Raw genomic sequence first — 14,704 nt, 5'->3', positions numbered from 1 at the left:
CCAAACACACAATTTTCACAATGATTTTCTCTTTTATTTACAAACTGAGCATACAAAGCATCTTACATCTTTTTTTTTTTGTAATATGAAAGTAAGAAAACGTATTCCCAAACCCTGCAGATGGAAGGGTTTGTGACAGTAAATTTACACAATATCTTTCCAATATCATTTAAACAATGTCTCTGAATAACCTCTCCAGTGATGAAGCCATCGTTTCTTAAAAAAATTCAAAAAGTACATTAGCTTTTTTCCAGTCCTTACAGCTCTTCTGCAGATGAGGAGCGATATATTGGTTCAGCCTCCTGACCCCTGTGCTACAACAATAGAGATACAAAATAAAAGTAGTTTTTATTGTCATACGCACATTGCATTTTATATGTAAATTACATTAATATTTCAGGTTATTGATAACCGTTCTTTTTCAATTGGATCTTTTTGATGAATCGGTTGATCCGATTCACAAGATTTATTCACGCATCAGATCCAGACTGATTTCTAATATAACTCACGGACTCGATTGATTATCAGGGTAAAATTATGACTTGATGTGCGGTTTACCGTTGTTTGGAGATTTTAATAAAGTCATTAAAATAGAATCCACGAAAGATTTTCCAACGCAAATTCGCAAAACGTTTTTGACGAATTCGACGCGTTAACCAACCAGAAAGCTGCGTGGTTGGAAACGGTTGAAATAGTATTCGCAGAAATGTTATACTTTAATGTGTATGTATTTATGAGCGGATCTTTTGTAAGTGCTTTAGGTAATAATTTAGCTGAAAGTCGTTTTAAACACAAGTAAATTATTTTTGCGGTTGTTAGCAGGCTAACTAAGTTAAAGACCAATGTCAACATGGTAATTGTGGGATCTCTAGGAAATGTATTTATAGCCCATTACACACACCTCAGTGCTTCAAGTACCTTGTTAACGTTCAATAGTTAAGTTATTCATTCAATGTGGTAAAGCTGAAATATGCAAACCGCCTTAGTATGCTTAATATGCATAAATGCCAGAGGCTAGCCTGTTTAAACTGGTGAATAGATGAGATTTTCCATTACGATACATAACCTGCTTTTATGTGGGAAATGCTTGTGAATAAATTGACAACCTATCTGTGAATCTTCAACATATTTGTCATTTCATTGACAATTGGAGAGCTATTTTTGGAGCCTAGTAATCAAAATAACTTTCCCCTCCCTCTTGCAGTGACATGTTTTCTCTGATCTTTTCTCTTTTCTCTCTGAGGACAACCTGTCACTCACATGATATCCACTAATAGCAAACCATCCAGTGAAGTCCAGATGGACAAAATCAAATCTGGCCCTGAAAAATGTTCTTGTCGGAGAAGCCGTTTCTATGGAAGCTTGTTTCAGCCACTGAATAAAACAATTTAAAATATAATTGCGACTTTTAATCTCACAAGTGCGAGTTTACATCTCGCAATTCAGATTTTTTCTCAATAAAATCGCAATTGCGAGAAATAAAGTCAGAATTACATGATATAAAGTTGCAATTATGTGTATAAAGTCAGAATTGCATGATGTAAACTTGCAATTGCATGTTATAAAGTCAGAATTGCGTGATATAAAGTTACAATTGCTTGTTATAAAGTCCAACTCAAGTCAAACTTGCAATTCCGAGATATAAAGTTAGAATTGCGAGATTTAAAGTTATAATTGTGTTATAAAGTCAGAATTGCGTGATATAAAGTTGCATTTGCGTGTTATAAAGTCAGAACTCAAGTATAACTCACAATTATTTTTTCTCACAAAACTCGCAATTGTGAGTTATAAAGTCCAATCCTGAGGGAAAAAATACTTTTATTCAGAATTGCAATTTTATATCTTACAAATCTGACTTTATAACGCACAATTGCGAATTTATATCATGCAAATCTCACTATAACTCACAATTGCAAGTTCATATCTCATAATTCTGACTTTATAACTCGGAATTGTAAGTTTATATCACGCAATTCTGACTTTATCACACGCAATTGCGACTATATCATGTAATTCTGACTTTTTTCTCACAATTGCGAGTTCGTACCATGCAATTCTGAGATGTTAACTCGCAGTTGCAAGAAAAAAAGTCAGAATTATGAGATAAAACCTTGCAATTACCTTTGTACATTTTTTACTCTGTGGCGTAAACAAGCTTCTACACGTTTCACTTGCATATACATCACAGCAGGGAAGAAAAGACTGGAACTTCCGTTTCATGCCGACTTTAAATTGTAAATGACCTGGAATATTCTGTTAGTCATAGGGTAGTCACTGTCATAGGGTAATAAAGTGCAATGTTGTCATTTAAGGGCTCCTTACTCGTCTCCTGAAGATTCTGTTCAGCAGCCCTTGTCGAGTGTATTCTGGAGGACTATGATTGGAGAACTGAGTCTCCAAGCCGTTCTGCGGGATCACCATGCTACGGTCCAGATCGGGTGTTCTTGTTCCACGTGGCCCAAAAACATTCAGGTCCTTGAAACACTCTGTCTCAATCATCTAGATGAGTTTTATAAATGCATATATGAACAGTTAATATAACAGAAACATAAATATACATTGCTCTTCTCTAGGTTTCTTCCCTACCTCATTCTGCCAGGGCACAGGCACGCTACCTGTGTTAAACTTGCTGTAGAAATTATCATCGACCTGATCAAGGATCACTCCTTTAACCGTGGAGAACTGATCGATGTCCAGGATGTCCGCGCAGTAAACGGCTCTCGGCTGGTGGAGAGAAGAAAATCTGATGAGAAAATGAACATCACGGGATTGATTTCAGGTGAGAAACAAGACACTCACGTCAGGGACAAAAGGTGGCGACATCCTTCCAGCCTCAAGTCTCGTAAAGTTGATGGTCGTAAAGAACGAATGACCTTTGATGGCCTCTGCTCCTTGCCTGAACTTGCAACCCAGTCGCTCCTTTGGGTTTTTAGCCAGGAGCTAAATTGAAAAGCAATTCGAAAAATGTATAGTCTTCCTTTTGAATGGACAATAAGACCTAGATTAGATCAGATCGTATCAGAAGAAGATTGCACGTATTCAGCAGAGCGCTGTAAAATGTGGCCTCACGCTTTTGCAGATGGATGAGGTGTCCTCGTCGAACTTATTCCCGTACTGCTCGACCGTCTCCAGAACTCTTCTTTCCATCTCGTGTCTAGCCAGCCGTTCCTTGTGGTCGCGGAACGGAGGTTTTCCGGCCGTCATCTCGTAGATTAGACACCCGAGGCCCCACCAGTCTGCACTAAAACTGTAGTATGTGTTTGTGATGACTTCTGGTGCTGGCCATGTGAGAAATATCAGGGATATAAAAAGAATTAAGAACAATATATTTTGCATAAAGAAAATTAAGAGGTTTTTTTTGCATTGTGACATTATTTTAAAAATAATTTTAAAAAATCCCCATGTTATTATTATCTTAAATTCAAGCAAACTCATTCTCATAATCTTTTATTAATCTGTAAAGCATGTATACACTATCGTAGAATTTGTCGTTCTGCATTTTTGCTGAATTAAAAAGATATACAGTACAGGCCAAAAGTGTTTCTTCTGCTCATCAAGCCTGCATTTATTTGATCAAAAATACAGAAAAAAATGCAATATTGTGATATATTATTACAATTTAAAATAATTGGTTTTCAATTTATTATACTTTAAATTATCATTTATTTCTGTGATGCAAAGCTGAATTTTCAGGATCATTACTCCAGTCTTCAGTGTCACATGTGACATCCAGTCTATCACATGATCCTTTAGAAATCATTCTAATATTCTGATTTATTATGAGTGTTGGACACAGTTCTGCTGCCTAATATATTTGATGAATAAAAGGTTAAAAAGAACTGCATTTATTCAAAATAAAAAAAAATCTTCTTTTACTATCACTTTTTATCAGTTTAACACATCCTTGCTGAATAAAAGTATTGATTTATTTCAAAAAAAGAAAGAAAAAAAATTACTGACCCCAAATTACTGACCAGTAGTGTATATTGTTGTTACAAAAGATTTCTATTTTTTGAAACATTTGCTTCTTTTTTTTTTCTTCTTTTTTTTTTTACTTTTTATTCATCAAAGTATCCTAAAAAAGTATCACAGGTTATGAAAAAATATTAAGCAGCAGAACTGTTTCCAACTTTGATAATGAATCATCATATTAGAATGATTTCTAAAGGATCATGTGATAGACTGGAGTAATGATGCTGAAAATTCAGCTTTGCATCACAGAAATAAATGATAATTTAAAGTATAATAAATTGAAAACCAATTATTTTAAATTGTAATAATATATCACAATATTACATTTTTTTCTGTATTTTTGATCAAATAAATGCAGGCTTGATGAGCAGAAGAAACTTCTTTCAAAAACATTAAAAATAGTAATGTGTCCAAACTTTTGGCCTGTACTGTATATACTAGGGGTGGCACGGTACATGAAAAAACATCCGAACCGTTCGGTTCGCTTGTCTCGGTTCGGTGCGTGTGTGCGTCGCGCGGTTCGCACGGTTCGACGCATGCGCAATGTAGCCTTGTGCCCGTGCTACTGCTAATACAATGCTAAATCATAAATCAGACAAATGTAGAATAACATTACAATGTCCAGCAATCGATTTAAATAGTACACTGGGTTTACTTAGACATTTAATGAGATCAACTCCACTAGGCTATATGTATTTTTTTCACGTGAATAAATAGGCTACATAGATCGACTGTTCCACGTACCGGTATGTACTTTAATGGTCCAGTGGCAGAACTTGCCCAGCGTGTCAAAGGTTCTGAGTTCTAATCTGCACTCGTATATATTTTTCTTTTTCATCAAAACCGATTATGTTTATCAGCGGTTGTATATCAAGCAGGGACAGATTTGTATGAATTTTGTTTTGTGATTTCATCGGAACGAATAGAGTAGCCTAGAGTCTCCTCAACGGACTGAAGCGCGCGTCTGAGTGAAGAATGTGCGGCCGCTGCGGTGTGTGCGCGAGCCACGAGAACACTGTATCAGCGCCACTGATCGCAACGGCAACGAGCACTTTGATCACTTGATTAAAAAAAACACATTTCAGCGCTAGATTGCTTCTTATTTAACAAACGAACGAAACGAATACTTTGCTAGTTAACTGGAAATGTTTTATTTATTTGTATTGGTACATCCGTGCTGGGACATAATATCAACCCTGGCAAAAAGTAGTGACAAATAACTGTCCGACACAGCCCACGGGAAATGAGAAGCTGCGTTTTGCAAACACACCCCATTTATGAAATAAATAAATTAATAATTAGATAATTCAGCTATATATCATATGCTGAAGTACATTTTTGGAGTGTTAAAGATTAAAAGAAAAAACAACAACAAGAACCGTACAGAACCGAAAACCGTGACCCTAAAACCGTGATACGAACCGAACCGTGGGTTTTGTGAACCGTGCCACCCCTAGTATATACTACTGTTCAAAGGTTTGGGGTCGGTAAGATTATTTTTTTTTTTTAAAGATATTAATATATTTATTCAGCAAGGATACATTCAATTAATCAAAAGTGACAGTAAAGACATTTATAATGTTACAAAACATTTCTATTGCAAGTAAATGCTGCTCTTCTAAACTTTCTATTCATCAAATCATCAAATAATTTTTAATCATTGTTTAAATATGAAGCAGCACAACTGTTTTCAACATTGACGATAATAAGAAAAGTTTCCTGAGCAGCAAATCATCATATTAGAATGATTTCTGAAGGATCATGTGACACTGAAGACTGGAGTAATGATGCTGAAAACTCAGCTTTGATCACAGGAATAAATTACACTTTACAATATATTCAAATAGAAAACAGTTATTTTAAATGTTAATATTATTACACAATATGACTGTTTTTACTGTATTTGTGTTCAAATAAATAAGCGCATAAAATACTTCTTTAAAAAAAATCTTACTGACCACAAACTTTTGATTGGTGTAGTATATATAATATTTTTAAATGTCTGATACGATTTACTAAAACTGCTGTTATGTTGAATATCTATGAAGATGATTTTCATACCCATGTAACCCACAGTTCCCACTCTTCCCTTCACGACTCTTTCTTCTGGCAAGATTACGGCGAGTCCCAAATCAGAGATCCGAATGTGACCTGTCAGATACAGGGAAAGGATCAATATTTAACAGGAAAAGGAACTTTTCACAGTTTTTAAACCTCTCTAGGCTGAGAACTATTTCCTGATCCAGGCTTCCTTACCGAACACCTGGGAGGAAAAAATCCTGAAAAGAGTTCTTTATTCAAAGCGTCGTCTAAAATGAAATGTAAGAAACTGGAATTCTACATATAATGGCCCCAAAGTGTATTTGTATATACACTTTCACCAAAACATTTGACAAAGATCTTTCCGAATTTAAGCGCAGATAAACACACTTTATATTATGCGATAGCGTTAAGTCCAAAAACTTTTTGAGCAACAAAAGTAAAAGTTTTCTATGCGACCCACTTTGACATGCTTTCATTTCCTTGTTTATGATAACAAAAGCAATTTTGGAGAAATGTTTCCTGGTGAAGATTATGAGAGTTGATTATGCTAAAAATAGAAAGTAAGAGGAAATTTGAGATCCTGAAGTGAATGTTACAAAGCTTGTACGGGCAGTAATTATAATGTTTTTTTTTTTGTTTTTTTTTATGAGGAAGTGCACATACCATTATCATCCAGTAGAATGTTTTCTGGCTTTAAATCTCTGATTGAAATGAAACAAAACACATGTAATTATGAGCGAAGCAAGCATTCGATTTCTGGAAAGTATGTCTGGTGGCTATATATAATCTGTAACTGCATCCAGCCCATTAAAAAGTCAAACAATGGCTCTCGGTTTTATGGCCTACCTATAAACAATGGATTTTTTATGAAGATGGTCCAGGCCGCAGAGGATCTCCGCAGCATAAAACTGCACTCTGTCTTTGTTGAGCCCCTCTGTGCCCATGTTATAGATGTGAAACCTCAGGTCTCCTCCGTTCAGCAGCGACAGGACCAGGCAAAGAGCCTCTTTTGACTCGTAAGCATATGCTAAACTCACCTGACATAATCAAATAAACACACAGACAGCCAATTTACACAAAACCCATCACATTTACAGTGCAATAAATATAATTATGATGTAAACATATACAGTACTGTGCAAAAGTCTTTATTTTTTATTAATAAAAAGGGGTTTTAAGCCAGTTATTTATATCTTTTGCTGTATTGTTTCAGTAGGAAATATCAGTTTACTTCTACAAACATTCATTTTGCCATAACTGTAATAATCCAGTGAGATTTGTGCATGCACAAGGAGTCTGACAACAGCCGGTATGATCTGATCTCACCATCATCGAGTCCGTCTGTGATTACATGAAGAAACTGAAAAAACTGAGACAAACTAAATCCAGAAGAACTGCGGCAACATCTCTGAAGAAACTGACCTGCAAAGCTACAGTACTGTGAAAAGTTTAAGGCACTTGTGTTAAAATGCTGTATAGTGAGGATGCTTTCAAAAAATAATGTCATAAATATATTTTATTTATCAATTAACGTCTATTATACCATGGTCTGGGTGAATACTCGATTCTGATTGGCTGCAGGGTGTCCATTAAAAAGTGCTAGAGGACACCTAGTAAAGGAGTTCTGGTGAAACTGACTGTTTACCGTTCAAAATTAATAAATAAATGCGCTGGCTACATCAGCTGTGAGTAACCATAGCAACAGGCAGTAAACTGAAGGGTTCTACGAGCTGAGCGGACTATAAATATCTCCGGTTGCTAAATAAACCGTCAGGCGTATCCAGGGAAACCAAGTTATTGTTTGTAAAACTAATTAAAATATAAACTAATGTTTTAAAAATATGTTATGTAAGGGTTAATGCCCGACGAGGTGTCCATTGTCAGGTATTAATGGACGACGGCGAGGCGTGAACCTCGAAGGGCATTAACCCGCTTATACCATGGTCACTTTCCAAATAACACATTTTTAAAACATTAGTTTATATTTTAATTAGTTTTACAATCGAAATCTAAAGTTTTTACAAACAATAACTTGGTTTCCCTGGTTACGCCTGACGGTTTATTTAGCAACCGGAGATATTTATAGTCCGCTCAGCTCGTAGAACCCTTCAGTTTACTGCCTGTTGCTATGGTTACTCACAGCTGATGTAGCCAGCACATTTATTTATAAATTTTGAACGGTAAACAGTCAGTTTCACCAGAACTCCTTTACTAGGTGTCCTCTATCACTTTTTAATGGACACCCTGCAGCCAATCAGAATCGAGTATTCACCCAGACCATGGTATAATTGGAAAGTGCCCATGGTATAAGCGGGTTAATGCCCTTCGAGGTGTCCATTGTCAGGTATTAATGGACTTCGGCGGAGGTGGCTGCGCGTCGGACGGTTCACGCCTCGCCGTCGTCCATTAATACCTGACAATGGACACCTCGAAGGGCATTAACCCTTACATAAAGGAGCTGTATGTAAGAAATGTATTTCAATTAATCATAAAATGGCCCTGATATGTCACTAGACATTAAGAAATCATGTTCATTTCAAATACTTATATCACTGACAACAGTAGTCCGGCCAGGATATTGTCATTTAAAAAGTGAAGTTGCAGCCCTCAACTGATGTTGATGTTGTCATGTTGTGTTTTGGCCTGAAGCTCCACCCTCCGGCTATCTACCAATCACGAAGTCAGTAGTGTTTCGGCATCCGGGTTGCCAGCTCTGCTCTAGTTACCACAGCTACGTAGCAGCCTACGTTCCTGCTGGATCCTGCATCCTATCTGGCAACCTCGAGTCAGGGGGGAGGGGGAGGGGATACACCACTCTACAGTCATTTGAAAGTGATTGCAGTACCAGTTTTGGCCACAATCTTACATATGGCTCCTTTAACTAAATCAGATCAATATTTGGTGTGAGCTTTTTAAACAGCTTTTGTCCAGGTACACTTGCTCATAGTTTTTCAGGGAGCTTTGCAGGAAGGTTTCTTCAAGCATCTCGGAGACGTTCCCGCAGTTCTTCTGGATTTAGTCTCTCTCAGTTTTTTCTGTTTCTTCATGTAATCACAGACGGACTCGATGATGGTGAGATCAGATCATACCGGCTGCTGTCAGACTCCTTGTGCATACACAAATCTCACTGGATTATTACAGCTATGGCAAAATAAATGTTCGGAAATGTAATCTGATATTTCCTAATGAAACACTACAGCAAAAGATATACATAACTGGCTTAAAACCATTTCTTTATTTTTTGGGTGAAAATAATAACATGCCTAAGACTTTTGCACAGTTCTGTATATAAGAGAAAAAGAAACTATGTTTAGCTTAAAGAAATAAATTTTTACTACCTGAAAAATATTTTAAAAATTGCATTATACTGTAAAATATATACTACCATGATATATATATGTTAATAGATTTATGTGTCTATATACACACACATACATACAATATAGTATATATATATATATATATATATATATAGATATAATCTTCTTTCTATCTTATGTTTTTGATTTCAGAGTGAAATATGACCTTGATGTGTCTTGACCAGTTTTGTGAGTTTCACCCAAGCAGAAATAGTCATTTAAGCGTGAAGTTTTACGTCAAACGATTGTTGATAATAATCATAAATCTCACCACAAATCTGCTGTTGAGCCGTTCTAGAATCTGCTTCTCGTTGAGGGCCATGGCTTCCCCCCGTTGCTTCTTAACACGTTTCTTCTCCAGTTTCTTACATGCATACATTTTCCCTGATGCCCGGACCTGACACGCACAAACCTATAATGAGAGGCTTCATGTTACCTTCCCACGTTTTCCTCTTCATTTCTAATATAGGGTTCTGTGGGCATGATTATCTCTACTATTGTGGAAAGACTATATTGTGGTCTTACCTCTCCAAACCCACCCTTTCCCAAAACACGGTATTCTCGAAATGTACTTCGGGTGATTGGGCGTCTGCGGGGATGAAAGCGATGTCACATTCACATACACAAACAGCATTGCTTTAAAATGATTGAAAAATCCCACAATCTTGCCCACACTAACCTCTCAACCATCTTCCACTGCAGGAATCGGTCAAAGTACATGCTTTTCTGATACTCTTCAAATGGAGCTCCGCTCAGATACTCATGAAGCGCCCTACAAGACCCAATAAATGACAAACAGGTCAACACACCGATGCTCACGGACACACATGCACAAAGACGCACTGATCATGGAACTGACTTTTGGCATTTGCTGAAGATATCTCCAGAAGCTTTCAGCTCCGGGTCGCAGCTGCACTCCTCGAGTTCTCTGTGGACGATCTCCCGCACCCTAGAAGACTGAACACATGCATGACGTCATGAAAACGCTTTCCCAGCTAACAAGGTTCTCGCAGCCTTATGAACAAACGTTCCTCTAGTAACGTTAATAGAACGTTCTTTCAAAGTTATCTGGTCTTTAATAATGTTCTCAAAATGTTAGCACAAAAACACATCATACAAATAAAGTAAAAAAATGTTATTGCTTTTACCACCTTATTAGCGAGAAGAAGAATATTATTGGAGTGGAAGTCAACAGGCCCGCCTAAAGCCTCAATGTGGTTATGTGATCTAGTATCATACTTAAAATTAGAGAAATTAAATATTTAATGAAAGGATCTGTCCAAATCTTTTATAAGACTTGGCAACCCATGATTACATATTTTGAGAAGATGAAGACTCTCCCACCTATTGATCAATGTTAAATATTAATTACCAATTGGAGTTTTGTTTTATAATTGTGTACGGACCACGAATATGTCAGGAAATTGTATTATTGGCTATGTATTTGTGTATACATATATATTTCTTATTGTTATTAAATATATATATATAAAAAAAATCTTAATTGATTTAAATTGTTATTATGAGTATTATTATTGTCTTAACCTTTATGTAATGTATGGTTAATTATTTTGGCGGAAAGGGTTATAAAGGGGGGAAAAGCCATAACTTAAATTGTATGAAACTTTCTGTTAATGCTTTGAAAAAGTTTATAAATAAATGATATAAAAAATTTTTTTAAAACACATCATACATGAAAGTAACGTTCCAATAATGTTGGAACATTCTGAACATTCTGAACATTCAGAGATACTTTTGATACGTTCAACTTAATGGGTAAAACGTTCTTGGAAAATATTTTTGTTAGCCGGGTTCTTTCGTGTGAAACACTAACCCTAATTTGCACGGTTTTCTAACTGCAGATATGAAGTTTTGATTATCAGATTGGAAGTGGAGAGGAAGGAATAAAAGCATGTCTCAAGACCTGTGAGGTGAGATATTTTGAGATGAGTTGCTTGCCAAAGTTCTTTCTCTTGTCATCCGGTGTCACCTCATATTCCACCTGAAAGAGCACAGAGTATTCATTCACTAACATAAACAAGCAAACTGCATTTCACGAAATGTTAGCCTGACAAATACACTTTAATAATGATTTTTCGAAGTTTGAAGTCTTTCAACTTCAAAATGTCATGTTTAATTCAATGTGTTACTTGCCATTTCTTTGTAATCATTTGTGAAATTTACAAATGTTACACATTGGACAATTGATTTGGTGATTACTATTTAATAAGATATATTGCTATTTCAGTTTTATTTTGATTAATTGTACAGGCCTATTTATTTATTTTAATGCTACATTCAATTTAATTAATTATTAGCTTTTCATCAACTCACTAACCCAGTATGGGAAACCCAGTATTAGACAAAAGATAATACCGTTTCATCCAAGAGGTTAATGCAATGCTGCAGATCATATTTAGTTGCACAGAAAAGGCGGAACAGCTGATTTCCGATGGGCTGTTTCACACACAGACTGTCATAGTCTCGGTCTGGAAAACAGAATGAGTCACGATTTATGGAAAACAATACAGTGCATTCCAGGTATTAAAGGCAAAAATCTTAAATGACAGGAGGATATTATCTTTACAGTATTCATTTCAAATATTGACATATTTGCTGTGTATAAAGTCCACAATTAAAATATTTTAAAAAGCAATTCCCTAACTTTTGTCCTTCTCACCAATGCTTTTCTCCAACTGTATGCACTCGTTTATGTGCGGGAAACGCAGAAATTCCTTCCATTTTCGACTCCTTCCTTTGCGGTTCGCACCATTACCTACTGCACAATGGAAGAAAGAGGAAAACTGTTTCCAAAAGTTTGTGAGAACCCGATTCTGGTGCTTTAAAGAACCCAAAAATGAACCATCAAGTTCAGAAATGCATGATTGTCCATTAGATGTCCATTCAGAAATTATTGTTACTATTGAAACCGGATATTTGGAGGTCATGAAATAACACAGGAATTGTGTTTCCATGAAATTACACATTAATCAAGTACATTTATTAATTGGGTTTATGTATGTATGCATGTATTTATTTATTTAATCTCATTTAGAGTACTTTAACAATCCATATTGTGTGCTCTTGAAATGTTCAGAAATCATAAAATGCTGTTGATGCAGCTCATTAAGTCTAACACAGAAGGACTAGAGGGATTTATGTTTATTATTCTATCAAGGTTATGTTGATAAAAGGTTAGATGTGCAATGCAGGTACTAGAAATGTGTGTGTTTGCGTGTGTGTGTGTAAAAATAGATGCTTTATTAATCACATTTGTGTGTTTGTAAGTGTGTGAAATGTTTGAATGACGGTTTGTTGACAGTAAAACTGCAGAGAATCCGTGGCATCCTCTACTATACGAGCCTGCTCTAAAAATAGCAGTAGGAATGAAGCTCTAGGTCTAGGATGACCGATATCAGATTTGAGACGCCACACCTGTACTGTTCAGAAAACCTAAACATGCAAAAAGTATAGCTTCATATAATGCTAGAAAGTCTTCACTCGGGCAGTTAGTGCTGGAGACACTTGAGAAGTTGACAAAACATGACAGGTTTTGCTTATTTTGAAACAGCAACTAAAGCTATTTTTAGAGGTCAGATTAGTGGAATAGCAGGTACTGCTGACAGGCTGTGAACCGCAGCTAAAGAAGTCAGACCTGTTTGTGATGCAAGGCCCGCAAAGGCTTTGTGTGTCTGGTTTTGTTTTGAGGTCAGAGTATTTCAGGTTAGAGGCGCAGGACAAACGAAAATATGTTGAATGAGCTGTTTCTTTTACTCACAGCCACTGAAGAACAGGGAACTAAAGCGAACATTAAAACATGTTTTCCGCAGCGTTTTTGTTTTTTAATAGGTATTACAGTCTTTGCAATCCTTAAGCATAGAATATATACTTAAGTTGACAAGTATATCTAAACTTTTTTAAAACAAACATCAAGATTTTAGGATCAAATTAGGTTCAAAGTTCCAGTATGTGAGTTTTTTTATTACTGTTTTGTCTTCACTCAGTGAGTGAAATACATTTTTTTTAAAGTATGCTTATATTGCTTAGTCTCTCATAAAAGCATAATCATTTTTAAATAATCAACAAAATACTGTTTAAAATTATTTTAAATGTTACACCACAGGACATGTCAGCTACACAAAAGCATTTCAACTACCCATAAAATGTTTGTTTAAGTCTGAGGTTTGAATCAGTTTCATTAATTTTGTACTTTTCACATTAACTAATGTCAAAGAAACAAATCAAATCAACTCACAATCCTTTCCTACAATCTGTTAAAACACATTCAAATGTTTTATCTCAGCACATATGTTATGACAACAGTATTTTATATACTGATTTTTCTTACAAATCCATTTTTATCACATGTAAGTAAAAACAGGCGAATAAATATTCTTACCTTCACGTGCTTTTATGAGTGCACTGTTTGCAACCATTGATTCAATCTCCATTTCTGCAGTGTAATCCGATGAAAGTCAGTTGAAAGTTGGGAATTCTGCATTTAAAACTGATTTTCCTCCTATAATGTGCACCGAATCATCACAAATTTAGTGAGGTAGAAATGCACTGAATTGAGATAACTTACATCTCCGGTGCATGCTATCAGAGTGAAGCCTTTCTCTGACAGATGACAACTTAACTTTCTTGTTCTTGTGTTGGCCAATCTTGTTTCACCTGTACAGGTGACCTGACAGGTGATGCTTTGGATGCCACAGATGCATGGTGACGTTACAATTTCCGGGAGGGTTTAGCTGAACTTCAAGCCAACGTCTCACTCAGAGGAGACTGAATTTAAACTTCCATTAAAAGATTTAGAAAGTCCAAATATGATAAATACAATCTAATAAACTGTATGTTGTTCCATATAATGTAAGTTATATAAAATAAGTTAGGATATAAAAATGTGATTTATGTGCAGGATAAACTGTAATGGGGCAATTTATATTACATTCACAGCATTTAAAAAAGAACATGGTATATGTATCACACTAGTTTGTCTTCAACACTGACTTGATGCATACGTTTAGAGACTGTGTTTAACATGCAACTAGCGCCACCATCTGCTCTATATTAATATGAAACAGATGTATGATGTAGAATTATAAAGATGTGCATTACCTATATGCATTCAAATAAACAACTTTCCTAGATATTTGTTTCCAAATAGACAAAATCAATCTTTCATTGAAGTAAAATCCTAGCAGTAACTCAAGAAGTTTCTGCCAATTTGCATAACCTTAGAATGCGACAATTATAAAATCTGTAACCAAAAACAGTCCGATATGTTTTTAAAATAATAATAAAAAATTCCATTTAACACAACTTATTTA

The 14,704-nt window shown here is 35.6% G+C and overlaps 1 protein-coding gene across 2 annotated transcripts; it reads right to left on the bottom strand.

The window, feature by feature from the left end:
• Positions 1-12: 12 nt before the first annotated feature.
• Positions 13-14,010, bottom strand: grk5 (G protein-coupled receptor kinase 5). 2 transcript variants are annotated; one of them, XM_082158050.1, is made up of 16 exons: positions 13,774-14,010; positions 12,055-12,153; positions 11,751-11,863; positions 11,299-11,376; positions 10,234-10,331; positions 10,054-10,146; positions 9,900-9,963; positions 9,646-9,786; positions 6,862-7,052; positions 6,679-6,716; positions 6,034-6,123; positions 3,070-3,278; positions 2,800-2,940; positions 2,587-2,724; positions 2,323-2,499; positions 13-314 (listed from the first exon to the last, which is right to left on the bottom strand). In XM_082158050.1, the coding sequence occupies exons 1-16, from the start codon at positions 13,823-13,825 to the stop codon at positions 258-260; spliced, it is 1,779 nt and encodes a 592-aa protein (XP_082014176.1). In that variant the 5' UTR covers positions 13,826-14,010; the 3' UTR covers positions 13-257. The 2 variants fall into 2 exon arrangements, with proteins under 2 accessions (XP_082014176.1, XP_082014177.1); XM_082158051.1 differs by having other exon boundaries at positions 13-309.
• Positions 14,011-14,704: the final 694 nt, after the last annotated feature.

This window comes from Leuciscus leuciscus (genome assembly GCF_965113295.1).
Source record: "Leuciscus leuciscus genome assembly, chromosome: 24".
Taxonomy (NCBI): domain Eukaryota; kingdom Metazoa; phylum Chordata; class Actinopteri; order Cypriniformes; family Leuciscidae; genus Leuciscus; species Leuciscus leuciscus.
This window is presented reverse-complemented; position numbering and strand designations above follow the sequence as displayed.

Bases quoted from the DNA above. Each gene is read 5' to 3' on its own strand.
- grk5 (XM_082158050.1), bottom strand. From the start codon at position 13,825: ATGGAGATTGAATCAATGGTTGCAAACAGTGCACTCATAAAAGCACGT. The intron at 7,053-9,645 runs GTGAGATTTATG...TGATTATGTCAG, and splicing joins GGCTCAACAGCAGATTTGTG to GTGAGTTTAGCATATGCTTA. The intron at 2,500-2,586 runs GTAGGGAAGAAA...AAACTCATCTAG, and splicing joins CTGTGCCCTGGCAGAATGAG to ATGATTGAGACAGAGTGTTT.